The 23,112-nt window shown below is 45.1% G+C and overlaps 1 protein-coding gene across 1 annotated transcript in view; it reads right to left on the bottom strand.

Moving 5' to 3' along the window:
- Window positions 1-22,633, bottom strand: part of LOC134641773 (rho guanine nucleotide exchange factor 17-like) — a 65,947-nt gene extending 43,314 nt beyond the window's left edge. The window contains exons 1-2 of the mRNA XM_063494327.1: window positions 22,513-22,633; window positions 17,000-22,379 (exon numbers count right to left, since the gene is read on the bottom strand). Coding sequence (XP_063350397.1) covers window positions 17,000-22,273 — 5,274 coding nt within the window. The 5' untranslated portion in view covers window positions 22,274-22,379; window positions 22,513-22,633. The remainder of the gene's footprint in view (window positions 1-16,999; window positions 22,380-22,512) is intronic.
- Window positions 22,634-23,112: the final 479 nt, after the last annotated feature.

Below are 23,112 nucleotides of genomic sequence, written 5' to 3'. Positions count from 1 at the left end.
TTAATATCTAATATTAGGAGCACCTTTAAGTTGGAAGGAATGAAGCAGAAAGGTCAGTGTGAGACTTTTCTGTGATCGGTGCCTCTAAGTGGAAAATGTTTATCACTTATCAGTGAAATATCAACACTGAACACAAGAGGAGAGCGCAGAAAGGAAAGGAATCAAAAGGAGCTCTACAGTGAAACTGAACAATGATTCCCTTTCCCCCTTTTTCTCATCTCCTCCCTTTCATCTTGTAATTCCTCTTTCCATCCCCATCATATCGCTCCTGTCTCGCATGGAGGGGGAGAGATAGTGAGAGGGACAGAAGGGAGGAAAGAGAAGTTTGTTTTTCCACAAGAGGACAACATTCCCAGGCCTGTACCATTTCTCTTCCTATTAATAGAGCACACACACACACACACACACACACACACACACACACACACACACACACACACACACACACACACGTTATCTAAACACCAGCTCCTACATCACTATAGCTACTGCGGAAAACACAAGCAAAATCCAATATTACTTTATGTTGTAGTGTTACAGTGTAGTCAAATATAGTTACATTTATCTTATGATCCACCATCGGCGTGATACAGAAACAGAGACAGACGAAGGCAGCGCGCCGACAGGAGTTTAAGATCATTTATCGCTGTGCCTCGCCCATGTTCTTGTCTTGTACTCCCTAATAAAGCTGTCACTCAGCCTCAGGCCTGACGTCTGATTTATTCCGTGCATTCGGCTCACTCATATCATACTGTTAACTACACACAGTGAATTCAAACTATTTCCACACTCGCTGGAATCCAAAGTTAACATGACACCACAAAAAAAAGGAAAGGGAAAAAAACAAAAACAAAACAATGGGTCAGTCACGCCTCAACCAGGACCCACCTCCTCCACATACCCCAAAACTGTCTTACTTATTACCAGAGGAGCAGCCTACCGTAAACAAGATAAGAGGTTGTCATGTACGTAGCTGTTCGGCCTCTGTGGTGCAGAGGTTAAAAGGTCTGGTGTCGACCCCGGAGGCTGCTCAGCTCCAGAGGTGAATGACGGGGGAGGCTACAGCTCGGCGCCAGTTTTGTGGAGACTCTCTACACAACAGAGGTCAAACTTTGCAAATGAATTTACACATGGATTCGTGCTCAGCTCCAGCAAGAGATGATGCTGTTTAATATGATGTCACTGACTTATGCACATACTGTTCGTGTTGTGTCCCGGTCACTCTGTGATGTGCCGCGTACCAAGAGATCCCAAAGGGAATGGCCTGAGCTTTTGTTTGTTTGATTTTGTTTGTGTATGAGTTTTGCCACTAAGGCTTCCATTATACTTGCATCAGTAGCTGAAACCAGAAGCATAGGAATCAAAGTTCTTTTTTTCCAGAAAATATCATCTTTCCAAACTACACCAACATCTCCCTCTCTCTGAGCTTCTGTACTGATTCATCATTGAAACGGTCATTGAAAAGTGTTCCAATTATACAATAGTGCTGCTTCTTAATTAAAATAAAACTGAGGTCATTGTATTCGGCCAGAATACGTCCTTTGACACACATATTAAAAGTAAAATGGGAGGCAGAGCCTTCAGCTTTCTTCTGTAGAACCAGCTCCCAGTTTGGAATCAGGAGACAGACACCAACTCTACTTTTAAGATTAGGCTTAAAAGCATATAGTTAAGGCACGATCAGGTGACTCCGAGACCTCCCTTAGTTACACTAAGTGTTTCGTCTTCCTTCTTCGTCACCTTTTTTCACTCACGATATGTTTATACACTGCTTTGCTTTTAATCATTAGATATTCGTACTGTCTGGCTCTCTTTCACAGTGTGTCCCCCTCACCACCACCACCACCGGTTGTGGCAGATGGCTTTCCCTCCCCGAGACTGGTTCCATTGGAGATTTCTTCTTGTTAAAAGGGAGTTTTTCCTTCCCACTTTTGCCCAGAGCTTGCTTATTTACCTCTCATCTGAGAAGCTTCTCCAGGTCTAAAACCAAACAGTGGAGAGTGATAAGGTGAGGCAAGGTCTCGCAATGGTTTGACTCAAAACCTCTGGTAATAATGACCCACGCCTTTTTTGTCACCTCGGCTCATGTGGTGAGTCACGTGATTATTGGTGGATCAATGACCCTCTTAAGGGATGACCCCCCCTAGGGTTTAAATACCTGGGACACACCAGCATTTGGTTTTAGAACTGAAGAAGCTTCTCAGACGAGAGGTGAAATGTCTTCTGGAAACTTAAAGAAGCCCAGTCGCTTTCTTTCCAAGCTCCTTAGACGTCACATAAACAAACTAGAATAGTTTCTTAAACCCGGCTATAGCATCAGTGGCACCCGGGTGTGGATACAAAATTGAGAGGTGCACGACCGACTGAAACCAAAGTGTGGCTCACGCCAGTGGATGTGACGTCATTTTTGATGTGTGGCGCTGTTCGCCAGAGTGAGAACATTGATAATATAACTGCACCACAACTCTGATCCACAACAGAGATTCAGCCTAATCTAAATTACTCCTGAGCAACTGATCGTGTATAATTTACAGTTACAAGCACAAACATATAGCATCAACACCTAGCTCCCATACTTTGGTTTGTGCTAAGTTGGTAAAATGATCAAGAGAGATTTATTTAGAGTTTATTATGATAAAAGTTCAATGTCGGCATTATTGGATTGGTGAGAAATGTTCATAAGCCATGCAACTCTTCTTTAAATGGAGCCGTGTTTATATTTAGGTCTGCCATGCTTCGTACATGCACACAGAGTCCTTTCTGGCTGAGGGGCTGTTCACTCCGTCAATAAGATCCAGATGTGAGCTCAGTGGGAGAGTGGATAAAAATAGAGTGAGAGAGGTGAGAGAGGAAGAAAGAGAAAGGCGGAGACGGGGGTCAGAGCGAAAGCAAGATGGACAAAGTCTCATCTGAGCGTACGTCGACACAAAGCTGTGCAAGAACCCCTCTTATCGTCCTCAACTTCTTTCTCTCCCCTCCTCTTTCTTCTCCCCTCTTAAACAAAAACACTAGCCCCTCTGATGTCACCGCATTCCTATGACAAAACACGCCCGGCCCATACACACAGTTGCCACGGGCGACCAAGAATACACACAGGGGTGACCCTCATCATTGCCAAACCCTAAAATATTAGACCGCAGCTCCATGCATGACTGTTCGTAATCTCAGCATTGGCAGTTTAAAAAGTCCTCCCTCTGTCTTTTCTGCGCTTTTCCTCTGACAAATACATTATAGCTACACAACGATGTGTGTGTGTGTGTGTGTGTGTGTGTGTGTATCAAAAAAATGCCTCCCCCAAACCCACTTCCTGCCCTGCCCTTTCAATGAAGACAATTATGGCTCCTGCAAGCAGGATAACAGAAGAAATAGCTCCTTAAAAGGAAGGATCCATGTTGTTTTCACCTCTGCACATAATTTTTCAAATTAAAAGCCAGTGTCGCATGTTTTTGACATATAAAGACTAAAAGAAGTTTCTTGTGTCTGAAGGAGAGCAAAGTTAAGGTATTTATAATCTTTATGGCATTTTTGCTTCTTTGGAAAGTGGCCGCAATGACAAGCTGCAACACTGAGAGTGGCTTTACTTCTATTAAATTAAAATAAATGGTAGCATGACTTCACTGCATATTACACTACTGGACATAACTGATTACTATAAGCACATATTGAGTGCTTTTTAGGGTTTAGAGTGGCTTAAATGAACAAGGAGGTCAACTGCTACAGTTTGGAATAAAATAGATACAAAAAAGATCCTTTGGCATTGATGTCTCGATACCAGAAGGTAAGTCCTGAAGTCATGAAGATATGATGATAGAGCAGTTCTAAATCATCGACTGTGATTACACTGAACTTTTCAAGTGTCACTGAGAGCTAAAAATGCTTTATACTGAAATCTAGTGACAAACCAGCGACCTTACATATGCACCATGGGTCAATGGTTTCTCAGCAGGAGAGCACAGATACTTAACAAACGTCACGTGTCACATTTCTCACTGACATCAAACTGGAGCTAAACAAATAGTCATTTATGACCAGCTAGAGGTAAGCTTCATATTCTCATTGTGCTAACCCCATGCATCCCGGACATCTAGTGCACATTTCTCAGGTGGCAGTGGCTTTTAATAACAATGGTACTTGACACCAAAGGAACAAAAGGTGTTCTTTAAAGAGGTTACCTCAACCGGGAAACCAAGAAGCCAATAATGGTGTTTTCACAAAGGGCCACAAAAAAGGCCACAGATCTTGGCCAGAGAGATTTGAGGTGGTGCTGTAGGCCTTATACCAATATTGGATGGCCTTTTATTTCCATCTTTTACAAATACAAATTTTATTTGTCACATACACAGTACAACATATAGTGAACATGCAGTGAAATGCTTTTGTCCTGAACTGCGGACAAGCTGCAGACGTAGCCGCGCCACTCCAGGGCTGGTTTTTAGCATCTAGCCAGGACCCCGGGTGGGAATCGAACTTGCAAACCCCACTCGAGAGGTGTGTAGTCTTACCACTACACTATGGTCCTAATCCACACTAACATTACTTCTCTGACCTTGAGGTGTATCTAAGGCCTCAGCCACACAGGCCTAGAGAACGGCTGGCAACACACTCACAGCCTCCAGTTGCTACAGAAATCTGCGCGATCCCAACCAGTTGGTGAGTGGTTGCTGGAGGCTGCTTGCTGTTGCTGAAACCAGTCACAAAGATGTGCTGTACTAAAAACCTCTTTGTGATTGCTTTAGTCATCCACAGTTTGAAGGGAAGACGCCAACTTGTCTACAAACACTCGTCATTAGTACTTGAGCCGTGGGAAAACTTCTCCTGAAACAGAGAATATTCGCCTTCACACACACGTTTCAAACGGTGCAACTTTTACTTTTAACCCTTTAAATCCTAACCTAATTTACCCTTTAAATCAGGGGAGGGCAACTCCAGGCCTCAAGGGCTGGTGTCCTGCAGGTTTTAGATGTATCCTTGATCCAACACAGCTGATTTAAATGGCTAAATTATCTCCTCAACAAGTTCTCCAGCAGAATGTAATGAACTAATCATTTGATTCAGGTGTGTTGACCCAGGATGATATCTAAAACCTGCAGGACACCGGCCCTTGAGGCCTGGAGTTGCCCACCCCTGGGTTTAAAGGGTTAAAGGTGAACAGACTGCATTTCCAGCTTGGATCACATGCTTCACAGTTTCACTTCCACTAGGCAAGTAGTTGTTGAGGGTTTGCAGACAAGTTGGAGTCATCCATATAACCAAACATTTTACTTGGTGAAAGGAGGTTGCTGGTAAGTTGCCAACTGATGTCTAGGCCTGTGTGACCGAAACTTCAGATGCAGTTTTTCCCTGTTTAAGCTACATGTTAGATTTGGGTTAGCTCATATTTATCTATTATATTTGGTTTGTTTTTTTTTTAGTTATTGTAAAAATATTATATCTTAATTAAATTGCTGATGAGTAAACCCGTTTCTTCTGCTGATTTTTCTGTACCTGCACATAAAATGCATAATATGGGAGACTAATTGCTAGCTCTTCCACAAGCCTTTGCAACCATTTATTTATTCATTACTTAGCCCTAACACCCTTCTCTACAGCAGCAGCTGTATGAAGTCATCATGAAGTAAAGGTAAGTGTTTGTTCACTGCAGTGGTCAGGCTATAAAGAGGCTTGTTAAAATTATGTAAAATTCACATGATGAATAAAGAGCAGTTGTTAAAGAAGGGAAAGCTGGAGGATTGCTTCATGAAAATAACCAGAACAAGTGAACAGACCTGACGTTTGAAAGATTCATATTTTATTTTAAAGCAGCTGACATGGATTCATAACTCCCTTCTTCTTCTTCTTCTTTTTTTTAAATTCAGGGTCAGATTATGAGCTATTTTAGGGCCTTGTCATCTTCTTATCATAAAGGTTTTGCTGCTTCAGCCTTTAGTTACAACCTTGTAACTTTTTAGTGAAGTAAAATGATGAATGAGAAAGCAAAGACGTAACAGATCAAGAAAAAAAAAAGAAAAAGTGCAACAAAATCAGAACAACTACAATAATGAGTGTGTAAAATGAAGTGGTTCTCATTTGAACTGTGGTTATTAAACTTTGGGTTTGAATCCTTAATTTTACTATAGGCTTGTTTTTAATGTGTCCACGTTGCCAAAATCCTGCTGTTTTATCACACTGCAAATCAGGCACCAAGATTTAGTCCTGGCCGGACATTTATGTTTACTAGTGATGTTTAATAAGAGCTCTTTTAAACCCCATGAGAAAAATGGTTAATTTCTCTCCTCCCTTCACAATAACATTTCAGAACCACAGAACCGAAATGCCAACTGCCGAATAAAATGTTTGAACAGGGGAAATGTTGAGGCCTCGCTGGAAATAAGAAGCCTATTGAGGAGCGAAGAAGGACTACATTGTTTCAGGACACACAGACCCGATTACCCACAACCCCCTAGCTGTCATTGGGTGATGGGGGCTTTGTGTGAGTCCTTCAAACAAACGTTTGGGGACAGATGCACGCACGAACACACACTCGCATTCCTTCAATCTGCAGATAAATGGCAGTCATCATCATTAACCTTCATCACTGCCGTGTGATTACTGCTGCTGTTATATCTGGCAAAATTTCCACGCGGCTGGATGAATGTGAGCGACAGCCAAGGGACAGCAGGTCAGCACTCACACACACACACACACACAGGCACACTTAACCACAGGACTTAAATTTAATAATTCAGCGGGGTTGTAAGCAAGGTTTGGCAAGAACAGCATGCCAGTTTCAGTTTGGACATTTGGTTTTAGGACGCTGGTTCCACAAGCACTGAGTGTGTCTGGTATTTCTGGAATCATTTGATGGTATTTGTTTTGATTCAAGTGCATTAAATAAACAACAGGGTTCACGCCCAAATGAAGCTCTGACTCAGAAGAGATATCTCTCCTCCTTTCTTTATTGTCTTGCTTTACGCCAGATCAGGTATCACCGCTCCTGTCGACATCATGCAGGGCCAAGTGTAAAAAACAAATCAGCATTTAGAGCTCTTGGCCCAATCAAACAAACACTGACCTCAATGTCTGAAACTTTTCCTGTTAACGCAGGAAATCTTCTGTCTGTGATAGGCAACCAATCAGATGACTGGCTTTGAAGGAGGTGTCTTCCATTGGATAAAAATGGATGATTTTAAACTGTGCATCATGTAAAGCTACTGTAGTGGAGGCCAAGAAGAAAGATATGGAGGTGGAAATGCAAGGCACAAGCAAGAACTGTGATTCTCTGTTTACGGCATTGAAACGATGCACAGCAGGGGCAGGAAGATGCAGGGAACTGAGACTGTGTCTCACTTTAATGGCCACTCTCCTATGATTTCTTCACCCTCTTTGATTTCTTAAGTGCACTTGGCACAATCCAGCTGCTGCTACTGAGGAAGAAGCTACAGGAAACACATCCACCACCTCATGGATTACTGACTAGCTGACGGACAGGCGAGACCAGGAAGCGCTCTGTCTGGTTTGGTGATGCACGGTACACGAGCTCCACCGGGGACTGTGTCGTCTCCATTCCTGTTGAGTTTGTACACATCAGACTTTCCTTACAGCACTGGGTCAGGATCATGCCACCTACAGATATACTCCCTATGAAAGGGAACCATGAGCAGGGAGTTGCTGTTTCCACTTCATTATAAAAGAAAAAAGGTGCACAAACATGTAAAAATCACTGACAAGTCTCGATGGACACTGATAGCTCTGTGTTCGTCTGAGCTTGTTGTGCTAAACTCAATTTAGTGTGTGAGATAAACACATGCAGGCGTGAAAGCATGCACACACATCATCTCCATGCTTATGTTTCTTTCTGTCTCTCTCTCCCTCATTCAAACTACCACACACAAGTTCAGCTGAGGTAAGGTCAACATATTTTCAGGATGACTCACAGCTTGGTGAGAACTCATCTTGGGACTAAATGTTTTACTTAAGTACAAAGGTTGCCGGTGGCCAGAACCAACCTCTCACCTATGTGGGGGGTTGAAGAAACAAAACAGGTCACCTCCTCAGGACTTTCTTTTAATTAGGAGAAAGGGGCCTAAAAAATTCATCAGGACTATATGTTATGTTACAAAGACTGTAAACAAAATGCTGTGAACGGCTCCAAGCCCTGCAAGCCGTGCTTTAAGCTCCTCCAATAAGGCAATCTGAGTATTTATTAACCTCAGCGCGAGAGGTGAAGTGAAGTGAAGGTGCACTAACAGGCAGATGGTGACTGGATCAGCTCTGATGCTGTAATGAAAGTGGCATTAATCTGATCACGAAAGCCTCAAACACACGACCTATATTACAAATGCTACAGCGATGCCATCCCCATGCTGCAGATGATGATGGGACATCAGAGGGAACCACAGTGATGGAGTCCACCTCAAAGGGGGTGATTTCACTGATGAGGTAATACAATGACAGCAGCGCAGAGCTAAAGTTACAAGATACAAAACCTGTGATTCAGCAGTGTACGATCCACACCCACAAACAGTGGAATCTAATTGTGGAATACTTTTAGTACTCTAATTTTTTAAAGTTTTACTCAAAAACATGAAAGCTTTCTAGCTGATTACATTCATTAATCGTCATAACTAAATCCACTCCAGCTTCAGGGAAAACATCAAAAACAAATGTGACTCTGCAGAAAAAACAAAATTAAAACCCACTCCACCTGCCTTTGAGGCGTCTTTGGCCGTAGCCGCTCCCTTTTCTCTTTTCCAATCATCTTCCTCCTCTCCCTGCGCCTTAATCCGGGAACCGACCAGCCACTCGGGAACAGCGCTCCGACACTTCCAGCGTCTCCCTTTCCCATTTTCACGAGTGTTTCTTAACTGACAGCTAGAGCATGAGCCAAACCGGCGGACTGATGCCATAAGATAAGGACAGAAGCAGAGAAGGGAGGAATGGGAATGTCATGTTTCCCCAGGGTGGGACAATGGAAATGAACAGCCAAGTCAGCCCACAGTTAGGCCGAGGACTAGACGCTGTATACGACTGACTGTGTGTGTACGCCTGTGTCCAACCACGCTGCGAAATATGCCATGTTAGACATCGCACAGTCATACTATTGTGCGAGTGACAAGGCAAGACACACAGGAGGTCACTGGAAGTTTAGAGAGATATGCACACACACAAACCAATGCTTGAGAATACATACTTAATAATATAACCACTCACAATGCAAGTTTCATGGTTTACTCTCCACTGAACAAAAAACACAGAGGATTTCAAAGTCATATGGAAAGCAAATTAGACTCGTTATAAGACATACAGTCACATTAGAACAGCTTTCATTCAGCTCTCATTAGGCGCAACCAAAGGGAATATACATTTTTCCCACAGCAACCAGAATCCGATTGGTTCGCTAGGCCTGTGTGACTGAGGCCTTATTTTTAATGCCTTAGCTCTTGCTTTAATGTTCACCCTGCACTGTGGTGCCCAAACTGCTAAAGTTAAAGCAGACACAACTAAAGGACATAATCTCCGTTGTCACTAACTCATTTCTGTTGAGCTACAATGGATTTTTTCCCCCAGGTATTCTTTACAGGACCTTTTTTAGCTTTGTTAGCCTCAGGCTATTTCACTCAGGCACATGGGAGCTAGTACTGTAGTAAACCCCACATTAGGTGAATCATCAACAAGCTGAAAACCTGAATTTGCATCTTAGAGAGCTTCGAGGCCACATGGTCTGCAGATGTATGTGACTCAGACAGAAAACCACAGAGAAGACTAACTGATATGAGACATAGCTCATACAGTTATCTTAAAGAGTCTGACCCATTTTCTGAGTGGTATAAGAAACGGGTCAAACTGGAATCTGGACATTTATGTTGAGACAAAAAGCACGTTTCAGTATGTCGAAATCTGCCCATGCACACACAAAAAAGCTGAAATAGCAACTCTGTTAGAAAGTGCTGTTTCAGAAGAGGCTTTCCTTACATAAGCAAACTGCTCTGTAATTACACTGGGTGGATCCACACCAACCGAGAGAGGAGCGAGTTAGAAAGAGACAGTAAAGAGGAGAGCAAGTGGGAACAATAAGAAAGAAAAGACAGCCACCGTTCACAAGTTTGAACTTTAATGGTGGACTTTTGTGAAAAAGAAACAGACAGCCACCCTCCTTAAAAGGGAAAGTTGAAGATTTTCAAAGCATATTGCAACCGTCACCAACCGAGGGCAAAGACATCTGAACCATTTTTCCCACAGATGTTTTCTCCCCACTGTGAGAACCCAGACGGAGCCTCATGTTGGGATTTCTTTGCTGTGACACTACACGTCAGTGAGGTTTATGTATTTATTTATTTTTTATTGCTCACAAGCATCTTTTGAAAAGCTTTATTAGTCACATGCTATCTAGTCCATGGACGTTAACCTAGAATTAGTTACTGCAGTCCAAGCAAAGCATGGACTGTGTGTGCTGACTTTTTTAATCCATTTTAAAACAAGAAAGATTCCACTGAGATAACATCTGAGGCCAGTGACCAAATTTACAGGGTTTTTTTCTCTCTTCATCTTTTTACCAAGTTTAATCAACATCATGTTGGCAGTTTTTTGTGTAACAACGCCAACAAAAAGACAACTAATCACTAATCCAAGAGAAGACCAAATACAAAAGGAAATGGTATTTTGGACAGTTAACTACGGTCTTGCTGAGAAGGAGAAAAGAGTATTCTTGCCTGTGTCTCTCCTTTAGTCTGTTTTTGTCCCATATAGACTTTTCTTTCCTTTCCCTGGAGGTTTCTTCCTGTTAAAAGGGAGTTTTTCTTTTCCACTCTCAAAAAGTCCTTCCTCACAGGGGGTCGTTGAATACTGTAGGTCTTTACCTTACAGTATAAAGTGTCTGCTGTTGTGATTTAGTGCCATATAAATACAACTGAATTGGAAATACAGGCTCATTTAGAAGCTACAGTAAACAGCACAGCTCTGTAACAAAAAGGCAACCAAATCGGCCTCTAAGCTTACTTTTAAAGCTCCAAGTTTAACAAATTAAATTTCAGTTTTTTCATATTAATCGCCACTTTGTTAGGTACACCTCGCTAGTCCCAGGTTTTTCCCTTTTTGCCTTCAGAGCTGCATTAATTTAGCACGGCATGGATTCAACAAGGTGTTGGAATCATCCTGCAGATATTTTGGTCCGTACTGACGGGACAGCATCAAACAGTTGCTGCAGATTTGTCAGCTGTGATGTGCATCTCCCACAAACATCCCAAAGGTGCTGTGTTGGATTGATTTCTGTTGCCTGTGGAAGCCATTGTCATGTTCAAGAAATCCTATTGAGATGATCTGACCTTTGTGACACAGTGAGTTATCCTGCTGGAAGCAACCATTAGAAGACTGGTACACTGTGGTCATAAAGCTATGAACATGGCCAGCAACAATACCCAGGATGGATTCATGTTTTCTTGTTGTTTGCACCCCATCCTGGCTTGCATCAAAAGTTCAAGCTGCTGGTTGTGTAATAGTGAGGAGGATATTTTTCGACTCCTTATTATTAAATGAGCATAGTTTAAGCTCCTCAGCATACCTGAGTATTGTTGTTGGCCTTGTTTATTCCTTTATGACCAGCAAAAATCAAGACTCGTAATACCAGACAACATTTTTTTAATCTTCTGTTGTCCAATTTTGGTGAGCCTTTGTGAACTGTAGCCTTAATTTCCCGTTCTTAGCTGACAGACGTGATCATCTGCTGCTGTAGCCCTTCTGCTTCGAGGTTGTGCAACAAGCCTATTTAGAGATGGTCTTCTGCAATACCAAAATTATAACAAGTGGTTATTGTTGACATCCTATCAGCTCAAAACAGTCTGGACATTCTCCTCTGACCTCTGGCATCAATAAGGCATTTTCACCCAGAAAACTGCCACTCACTGGATATTTTCTCTTTTTTGGACCATTCTCTGTAAACCCCAAAGATGGCTGTGTGGGAAAACCCCAGTAGATCAGCAGTTTCTGAAATAACCAAACCTTCCCATTTTGCACCAGCGACCATGCCACATTCAATATTACTTAAATCACCTTCCCATTCTGACGCCCAGTTTGAACCTCACCAGGTCAAACGGCACTAGGCTAGATTTTTCATTGCTTTTGGGTGTTTTTATTAAGCTGAACAGCTGCTGGCGCTATACTAATGCTATCATGCAAATGTGAAAGTAGTATCACACCTAAATGTTTTCCACCCAAAGTATTACTGCAAAGAGATAATGTAATCTATATTGTTTTATTTGGTTATTGATTAAAATTACTGGTTAGATATTGGGGATATGTTCTCTGCGGTCTTGAGGCTTTAAGAAGAAGAGCCATTAAGGATCAAGCCCAACATTCCTTTTAATTACTGGTTATACTTGTGACACTTGATCTACCTACCAAGTAAAAAGTACACAGTAGACATGCCAGTATATTTCCTTTATTTAATCAAACCACACTTGCGTCACTATCATGGTTCCATAATTATCTTTTTAGGCTTAACCTCTCAGGATTTGTTTTCCAACTCCACCCACATAAAGTTGGAAGCTTCCCATGTGTCACTGATGCCACAGATATCAGCAGACAACCTTTTGATCTTTTGATTCATCCCACCGCTTCCCTCTCATCTCCAGAGTCTTTGGGTCATTTGGGCAGGACACGCCATATCTTCACCCTTTCATCTCTCTGATACTTTTTTACCTCTCTCTCAGCAGCCAGCACTTTTTGGACCTCGCTAAACCTCTGCTGACCTTTGCATATCAAAAAACAAACCCCCTCGCACCCACACAATATCCTCTGTGTGTATATGGAGCTGACCTTTCCCTTTACTTTTAAGTATGGTTTCAAAGAAAGCTGCACATTGGATAAGCTCCTTTTTCTCCATTGATCACAGTGTAAATGATTTTGATTGCACATTTTGTAGTTGATAGAAAACACTTCATTATACACTCACCTGTTCAACTGCTTGTAAGCGCAAATATTTAATCAGCCAATCACGTAGCAACATCTGAGTATGCTCAAAGAGACCTGCTGGAGTAACTTAAGAAACTAAATGTGGCATGGTTGTTGGTCTGAGTATTTAAGAAACTGTTAATCTACATTTCCCTCAGAGTCATCTCTGGAGTTTACAGAGAAAGGAGAAAATATCCTGTGAGCAGCAGTTCTCTGAGTTAAATAGCTTGGTTAATGCTGGAAGTCAAAATGACCAGACTACTTCGAGCTAATAGGAAATGAAGTCAAACAACCACCAGTGATGCAGAAGAGCATCTCTGAATGCACAACACATCAAACCTAGAAACAGATGGGCTACAGCAGCAGAAGACCACACCAGGTGCCACTCCTCTCACCAATGACTATGCTTGATAACTAACAGTAGACAACAGCAGCAGGAGGCTTGGGTTACTCCAGTTTATCTATGATTCAGTGCTGACTGAAAACATCTCTGATTTGTGATAACATGCAGGCACCTGTCCTTTATTTGTGAGTTCATAATAATATTCCAGGTGTAAAAAAGATGAAAAAAATGTTTTGGTTTTGTTTTTTTGGCTGTCTGAAGTAAAACCTATAAGTGGGAATAGTGCAAGAAAAAGATCCGTCAGAGGGAGAGTATTAGATTCCATGTGGGTGGCCTGATAAAACAAAGTCGGTCATAAATCTGGAGTTATAAACACTGTGCTTTTAGACCTAATCCATGGAGAGCGGAGCACAAACCAATCTCTATGCCTCTTTCCTTCTCTCTTACTATATATCCTGCCCTCGCTCGCTTCTCCCATTACCTCAAAAACCCACTTCCTCTATAAACTTGGCTGGCCTCATCAATAGGATAAGAATGAACATAAGAGTTAAGAAATGTATTTCACGCCACAGTGAATCGCTGAACAAGTAAGGTCTGTCCACAATGTGCAAGAAGTACACAGAAGCATGAACGATTTGGGGTTGGCATCCTTTTGAGTCCAGACTGTAATTTGTCTGATTACACGCACCAAACAGCATTTAATTACTGGCCAAAACTGACTTTGGGGCTTTAAATTGCTTAACGCATAATGACGAGTACCTACAACCTAAATGATACTACAGAAGCCTTCTAATAGCCAGCCCACATGACCAGTGTGCAGCTCTTTTGGGAAAGTTAAAGACGGTTATGCAACATGAAGCAAAGGGAAGATGGGCCACATTCCTGCTGCCTGTTAAAGTGAAAACTACTGCAGCTGTAGGGGAAACACACACACACAGAGACACACACACATCCAGGAGGACTTACAACGCATCTCTTGGAGGCAAAGACAATATTTATGCCTCATCTAACCTATAAAGTGCTACTCTATACCAGAGAAATATGAATTTTACCCACATTGGGTAAGCTGTGGTTACTTTTTCCAAACATTTAATGAAGGACTTTACCAATGCATGATCAAACATGTTCAGTTTCAGCCATAAAATTAATATCTGTCAACATAATATTAAGCATGTTGGTCAAAATTCTCTCATAGCACTGCCTTACATGAAAATCTGGACATCTGCATAAATATTAATAAGATTTTTCCCCAGGCAGTTTCAGTGTGAGGATCCAAATGTTTGTCAAACATGTAAACTTTAGAGATTAAAGGTTTCCGCTTTAGTGAAGAAAAAAAAAGCTAATGGTTATATTAAGATTTTACATTTTACTCACCTCTGGTTCAACAATAAACCAGCCTTTTCCTACCATCTGCTCCCATTACCTCTCATTCCTTCACTCCCCCCGCCTCCCTTCCTTCCCTCCATTTCAGCTCCCTCTCCCTGTTCTATTTTGATCCTGTAACTTTTTTTAAAACCAGAAAGTTTCCTTCCAACTCTCTCCTTTTTTTGCTCCCTGCCTTTCTCTCTCCGTCTCTCTCTACCTGACACTTGGCTCGCCTGCCTGCCGTGCACCAAGACAAAACGTTATGACCTCACTTCGGTGCAATGTTCCAGAGAGAGACACGGAGAGACAGAGCAGCGAAGGATGAAATAACAGGAGGTAGAAATATAGAAGAATTGGCATTAAAAAAAGATAAGTGGAGATGGGATGAGGGTATAAAGTAGAAATGCAGCGTGGAGAAAAGAAAACAGCTATGATTGGCAACATCTGGATGAGGACGGGAGAAGAAATGGGGACTGGAATGATGCAAAGGGGCACGGAAGGAGGAGGAGGAGAGGAAAAACAACAGAAATTAATGGGAGATTTTGATGTCAGGAAACTGCACCATGGCTGAAATAAGCCATGTCTCCAGAAAAGGAAAGAAAAACGCTCCCTCTCCCCGCAACATCTTCCTCCCGTTCTTCATCCCTCCCTCGCTTTAGGAACTTGCCTGCGATCCATTTTTGCTTGGCACTGTTGTTATTACATTCAGTCCAAATCTCTCTCTCTCTCACACACACACACACACACACACACAGTCACCTGGCAAAAGTCTATGCTCTGAAGATTTGGAGCAAAAAAGAGGCACTGATATAGTCCAGACGAACAACATGCATGGGCTCACACATACACAGGAGTATCACTAAAGAGGATAAACAGGAAACCAGTTTTATACACATGCGGGCGACACACAAATAAGAGTGCACCGGACACAATTACATGCACATAGCCAGTACTGCTGGAAGTCATCAAACCCTTCAGTTACTGCAACAACTTCCCTTTTCCCTAAACCCATTTCCTGCCCGATGAGGGTCACACGCCAGCTACTGCTGCTGTCACCAAGGACAATCAATTGCAAACAAATGAAGAGCAAACGTAACTGATGCAAATATTATTATCAGTGAAACCAAAAACAGCCCTGTGGACTGGATGCTGAAGCTGTGGAGCGGCACGCAAAGCTACATAATTGTTTGTTTTGAGCAAATAAAAACAACAAGGCTCAGATTCCTGAAACACAGACACAGCGACAAATCACAAGTAACCACAACTGGCCTCGCTAACCGGGACACGAGCGCAGGGCTGCAGAACAGTCGCTATGATAAACAAAAGCAGCTGATGATGTAAGAAAACTGAAGTCTTGGACGTTCGGTCTGCACCTCCCTGTCCTTCCAGGCCTCAGACTCCATGAGGTGTGCTCTAAGCAAGAGCAGCCATGCATGGCAATCAGTGACACACACACACACACACACACACACACACACACACACACACACAGCTACCTTTAAATTGTCTACTCAAATTGAGTTGAAAAGCTCCATATAAGTACCATTTTTCTTTAAGGCTTTCCCATGTTCCCTTCAGTTTCTCTTGACAGTTAGTAACCTTTATATTCCAATGATACAACAAGACAGACTGTCTCTCCCAGTGTTTAGACAGCAATAAGCAAATGTAACATTACATCAAACATCCACACGCATAAACCCAGTCTGTGTTTGGGAGAACTGTTTATTACATCCCCTCTCTATGATTCTGGCACGGAGACAATCGAAACTGGATGAAACAAATAAACGAAAACAGACTCGGCGGGCTTCAGTCCATTCCTTAATGCCTTTTGTCTGCAATCCGTTTAATCAAACTAATAACATCCTCTGATGTTTGTTTAAACACAGCTCGGCCTATAATGGCTTCTGTATTGTAAGGCCTGCGTCCAAACGTGCTCCGAAACTAGCTATACGGGTCCCGAATGAAAGCGCTTCATAAAAGCAGAGATACACACAGGGACTGGGTGCAGCTGCACAACTGTGAGAGCAATCCAGCAATGCGATGCTAACAAAAACAACAAGAGCAGCTCTTACAAGACTGGTGGAACTAGAAAATAAATGTTCAATATTCTACCAAACGTTTCTCACGCTACATCTGTGCTACCTCGAGTAACAGGGAAACAGTGAACCTCCAATTTTGAAACATAAAAATTGAAAGTGTGTGTCTGTGTGTAATACTGGGTGTGGTGTTCATGGCTTCTTTTTTGCAGCTAACAATGGCACATTTATATAATTGTTCAAGGAAGTAGATGAGCATTTGAGGTTAAATCATCCAAACTCAAAGATGTCAGGTAAAAAAGAGAAAATCCATGAATAAAAGGTAACTCACCACTTTAGGCTTGGCTCTCTGTGGCGTGGGCGCAGATGGAGCGTCCTCCTTCTTCTGTGGTCCGGCTTCTGCCACTCCAGTGGGGCTGGTCTCGCTGGGTCCCTCTGAAGCTGACACTGCGCAGTGTGCTGAAAGCCCTCCTGGGCCCTCGGGGTCCCTTTCAGAAGTGCTCAGATCAAGGATGTATTTCTGCGTCACATCCTCCAGCGAAGGGGCCTCATCTCCTGAAGGCCTGCTTCCGGGCGGGGGTTCTGTAGTGGATCGGACAGCAAAGTCTACCTCCTTGAGGGGCTGGAGTTGTGGAGGTGGGGAGATGGGGATGAAGGTGGTGGGCTCGCTGGTGTGGCGGGCATGCTTGGGTATGGTTTTGGGTTTGGACTGCAGTGGCAGTGGGGAAAGAGGAGATGCGAGCTTGGTTTGGTCGCTGCGGTCCTCGTGCCCCTCTGAGCCCAGCTCCGCGGGCTCAAATGGATCCTCAGGAGGGGAGAACGTCAACCTGTTTGGACGTTTTCTGGTGGGCCGACGATTTATTCTGGGAGACAGAGCTCCAGCTAGTTTAAGGTCAAAGTTAAACTTCTGGATCTCGTCCTCTTCACCTTGGTCTATGACATCACCATCTTCATCATCGTGGTATTCGGAGGGAGGGGTGCTTTCCGACAGGGAGCGAGCCTTTGTGACTTTATTACTGCCATTCGGCTGCTGATGCAGATGCGCATGTTTAGGTTTAACTTCGGGTTCCCACAGTTCCTCTCTCTGCTCGCTCAGGATTGGCTCGCTGCTGGAAGGTGGAATCTGCTCCAGCTCACTGATTGGCTGAGTGCTGCCAGTCTGACCTCTGCACTGAGGGTCATTTTGAGAAATAAAAGGGGCATCACTACGGCGACTGGGGTCACTGAATGACTTCTTCTTGGGGGCTTTGCCATTGTTGTGCTCATCTGCCATCAGTCTGTCCATCGCACCTGGCTCAGCCACGATGTTCCTGATCACCCCACTGTAATCCCGAATGGCGTCATCACGGAGCCCGCCATCACTGCAAACTGACAGGTCACTGGCCACGCTGCCCTTATATTCTGACAGCGTGCCCACAGCAGAGGCTTCTGGAGCACCTCCCCCTCCACCTTTGACAGACAGGGATCCTAACAGGTTGCTGTCCACAGAAGAAAAGTTGCTGTTCCCCTCTTCTGCCACAGAACAGCGCCGCTGAGGCATGGGGTCACTGAGAGAGCGGTAGACTGTAGACTCCCCATTTCCCACAGCTGATCCTGTTGTTGACTCTGCATTGCTGCCATTACTGGAATCAGAGCCCGCGTTACCAGAGGGGGAGAATTTGCGCCTTCGACGGACAGCGTTCGGGGTTGCGGGGGTTTCAGATCCTCCCCCTCCTCCCACAGTGGCTGCTGACCCCCCGTCACTGTTACCGTGGATCCCCTCACTGACGTTGGCAATACCAGCAGCAGTGTTCTGCTCTGTGACAAGGCTGTCATTCTCAGCCACACGGGCAGGAAGAGGCACAGTGCGAGGCGCGCTCACCTCATTCAGATGATTTGCACAGCTCAAGCTGTTCTCTGTGATCTTTTCTCCCTCCTGCTTAAACCCGTCCACCTCATGGAGCGCAGACTGCTTCCATACAGTGACCGGCTGCTCTAGCACATCCCATGCTATTCTTGACCCCAAATCGACCCCTTCTGAGCCCAAGTATGACCTATCCGAGGGGTCGCCGGGTCCCGTCTCAGGCTCCGTCACAATCCCTTCATCTGTTAAACTCGACTCAGGGCCCGAAAGTTCATCCACAGAGCGGTCGTAGAACATGCTTTCATCCGAATCACCCTTCAGCGTGACTCTCTCCAGCTCTCCACTCTGTCTCTTTGACTTCTCCCAGTACTCTGTGCCCCTGCTGTTTAGCTTCTCCATCTGCATACTTTGTTTATCTCTCTCACCCCTCTCCCTCACCTTGTTCTCACTCTCCCTCTTATGTTTATCCTTGTCTTTTGTGTTCTCAAACTCAGCCCCTTGATCTCTCCTTGCCTCATCCTTTATGCCCTCCCCAGCCTTCTCCATCTCCTCGATTGTTTTCTTAAACTTTAAACATTCAGCCCTAGAAATACTGTCACTTTCTCTTACAGCTACACAGTCGTCGTCATCATCTTCCCTCGTGCTCATCTGGCAGATATCTCTAATGACCTGTCTGGCTTCCTGCACATACATGTCCTGCACTGGCATCGCTTCATCATCATCAAAATCACCATCAAATCCATAATCCCTCATTCTGCGCCCTCTCCCAACCCTAAAATCTCCACCATCACTTTCTACTTCCCTGTCTGACACCACCACCCTCCCTCCACTGCTCTCTCCATCCGAATCAAGCCGCTGCTCAGAGGAGCTCCTCTTTGTGGGGCCACTTGTCAAGTAACACCTGGTGGCAGGAGCAGGTTTGTCTGAGTAAGTAAAGGATTTCGCACGCCGCAAAGTGGCTGTCAGGTCTTTGAGAGACGGGCGACGCCCCGAAGATAGCAGGGTCCCGCCGTGAGCCCCTGAACCCATCCTATACACTGATGATGACCCCTCCCCAACCCCTGATCTATCCCCTCCACTTGATTTATGCACCCTCAGGCCCGGCAGGTCAGATTTGAGAAAGCTTAAGAGCGTCATAGTTTCTGAGGTGATATCAGGGTTGGATGTGGATATCTGGTGTTTCTCATTATCAATGACCCTACCCCCTGCTGTTATTTTCCTTAATCCCACACTCTCAACACCTCTCTTCCCTGAAGATAACCCACTTTCTCTGGCAAGTGCACTAGGCAACGGTGTTACAGTTGGCACAATTTTGGGGCGCACACGCACAGGGGCACGGGAGAAGTTGTCCCCATGGCCGAAGCTCGGGGAGCGGTACATGGTAAAATTCCCATGATAAGTTTTACTCAACACGGAAGACGCCGCCGCTCTACTAGTGCTACCTTCTGCTCCCCTCGTATTAAACAACACATTAGCTGCACGGTTGGCACAGCCAGCCAAGTCCTCCTCTTTCAGTGTCTCGGTGCTCGAGTACCGGCTGCTGCAACGTGAGTCACCGGGGCTGGACAGAAATGGGGGTATGCTGACCTTTGACACTCGGGACACACCCGGGAGCGTCACTGAGGTCACAGGTGAGGTGATGCGCTCCCACTGCTGCACCCTGGCTCTGTGACTGCTGGGTTCTCGTGCTGAGTGGCTCCGGGTTACCGCCCCCCCAAATTCCCCTCCTGTGTTTTGCTGGTGCTGCCTCTCTAGGTGCTCCATCGTCACAGCCGCATCACTGTCACTGTCTTCTGATTCGCCATCATGATCGTCGTAGTCATCACGGCCTGTTGTTAGAGCAGCCCCGCTGACTTTCTTCTTCTTTCTCAGCGAGCGCCGGCGGACTGCCTCTCGGCAGTGGGGGCCTAAGGAACCAGGACTGTCCTCCTCGCTGCCTGAAGACCTGCCAATGGCCTTTGTGTCCCACCAGCCATTTTTATTGCGGGATAAATAGCTGCCTGCTCGCTCTGTGTCACCCCTCTCTCCTGCTCGGTAGGAGACAGACGGAGAGGGCTTATAAGAAGCACTCCAACTGCCTCCTCTTTTTCTCCTGGTCTGCTCCTCCTCTTCGTCTCCAGAGCTAAACCTCCAGCGGGAGCTGAGGGGAGAAGCAACTTTCACTGGGTGTGTTAACTCAGTGGAGGGAGCTACAGTGGAGGAGGAGGAGAAGGAGGAGGCGGTAATGGCTTTATCTGGAGCTGGAGCAGAGGAGAGAGAGGAGGCGGAGGGGGCTGGAGCTCTAGAGGAGCTATGTAAGGAATGTAAACTATCCCTGGGCAGCCCGACCCCCTGTCTATCCCTTCTCTCCCTCGCTGTCGGCTGGTGAAGAGAGGAGGAGCAGGAGGTGGTGTCTGAGCTCTCCGATCGACTCTGAGACAAAGCGGGACAGGGTTGAAGGTCAGGGTTAGGGTCAGATGTCAATCCTGTCGATCTGGGGGCCTGAGCCGCCGCCTCGGCGCTGGGACTATGAGACCTGTATGGAGATGATTTAACCCCGTGGTAGCGACCACAACTGCTAACAGAAGTGTTTCTTCCAGACACTCTGTTACTTTGACTGAGCGCCTCTACGTCTGCCTCCTCATCATTTGAGTGCCGACAGTGGTCGGCTTTGGAGTAAAAGCACAAACCATACGTTAAAGTCTCTTTAGCAGCACCGCTCTCTCTGCTCTGTACTCCAGCTAGGCACTTGTCATGAAAGGGCAGGTCACAGCCTTCATTAGCTGAGCTGCAGGGACACAGTCTGTGTCTCTCAGAGCTGCAGGTGAGCTCCTGCAGATGGCCTCGGCCAGCTGCCTTTAAATCCTCACAAGCTTCAACAGTTTTGCCCTGCTGCAAAGGCTTGCTTTGCCTCTCATCAAACAGCTGTCTAATTTTAGTAACACTGGGCCACTTGTCAGAGTGCAGGGGGAGAAAGTCAGTGTAGTGTGTGGCGTGATAACTTCTGTGGGCTTTGCAGGGTGGAGGAACCCCTCTACTGCTAACATCCTCCTCTTCATCTGGAGTCAAAGTCTTTGTGAGCTCAGAAGGATGTGCATTAATCTGGGAATAGTCTCTCTTACCCGACTTGCCGCCGCTGTCGCTTGATAAACTTCTAAAAATCCGCTTGTCGCTTTTCTTGTCCGAGTCTGAGCCTGACACAGAGTCGGTGCCCGAGTGAAACTTAAGCGCTTTGCTGTCTGAAAGAGGCTCTGCTGTTGCGCTGTCACTATCCTGGAAATATCCACCACCAACACCGCCGCTGTCCTCATGAAAAGTTTTCCCAAGTGGAACCCCGTCACTCCTGGAGCCTCGGGCCCGGGGAAAAGTGCTGCTCCCCCGCTTGTCCGCTGCACAGTCTCCCGGCGAGGCTGTGTGCGTCCTGGCGGAGCCGCTGCTGTTACTCCTCCTGCTGCTGCTGTTGCTGAACTTCTCAGTCAGCTCGCGGATGGATGGAGAAATGAAGGAGAGAAGAGTGGGAGAGCCTCTCTTTGGCTCTGCGGTTAGGAGGCTGGCGGTGGTGGCAGAGATTTTGGAAACTTTTCTTGACACACTGACATTACGCGTCGTCGTCGTCAAGGGCTGCTCTGCTTTGCTGGGCTCCGGGGGAAGGGCGACGCCAACTGCCTCCAAATCCCCTGATTTGTGTGGCTGCTCTTCCCTCCTGTTGGCGCCCCAGGACCCCAGCTTTCTGAAAGAGACGCTGCGATACACTGCCGCATTCTTCTCCTCGCTTTCTGCCATTGTTCATGTCTTTTGTTACCGCTCTCACACACGCATTGGCAACTCCACGGGTAGCTGTTACACATCCAAGCACCTTTTCTTAGTTGTGGTCTATCTGCAGTTTAACCTAACAGGAAGAAAAAGGGGGAAAATGAGTGCTGGCAAAGCTTCATATTGCTCTGTAACGAGGTTAGTTAGGTGATAAATAAAGTGTTCAGTGAGTAAAGTAGGTGAGTGCTGCCCTCTTATCAAAAACTTACATGTTGTCGATTCCCGAAACCGTATCCGTGCCAAGAGGGAAAGCGATACAAGTTTTTTTTTCTTCTTCTTTGGCCCCAAATCTTCACAAACACAACTTCTCCATTGTTTTCCTCTCACTGTTTCTAAACGTGTGCCCATCGCCAGGCACGGGCCCTGCGCATCATTCCCTAATAATTCCCAAACTGTTTATGGACTCCCTGTTTTGGCATGATTTGCTTTTCCGTGACTTATGTTGTTTTTTGCATGTAAATGCCTGAGATAGAGGCAGAGAGGGGGGTGGCTGGGCGGGACCAGGGGTATAGGGGCTGTCATAGCCCCCCTCGGGGATTGAGAGGAAAAGCTTTTTTTTTTCCCTTTTTGATAGGAGAGGGGATATACTGTGGACTAACAAGATGTAATTATAGCTCTTTCCCTTGCGAAAAAGCCCCCAACACACACACACACACACACACACAATTCTAAGTGTTTTAGACACTCCAAAATATTTATTTATTATTTAATACCTACAATTTGGACTGGCAACATCTTTATGAAACCTAAAGGATGTCAATGAAACCATAGGTGCTGATTTCCGAGATGCATTCAAGGTGTTACGTTTA

Source organism: Pelmatolapia mariae, linkage group LG14 (assembly GCF_036321145.2).
Source record: "Pelmatolapia mariae isolate MD_Pm_ZW linkage group LG14, Pm_UMD_F_2, whole genome shotgun sequence".
Taxonomy (NCBI): Eukaryota; Metazoa; Chordata; class Actinopteri; order Cichliformes; family Cichlidae; genus Pelmatolapia; species Pelmatolapia mariae.
The sequence above is the reverse complement of the archived record's forward strand: the minus strand, read 5'-3'. Positions and strand labels throughout refer to the sequence as shown.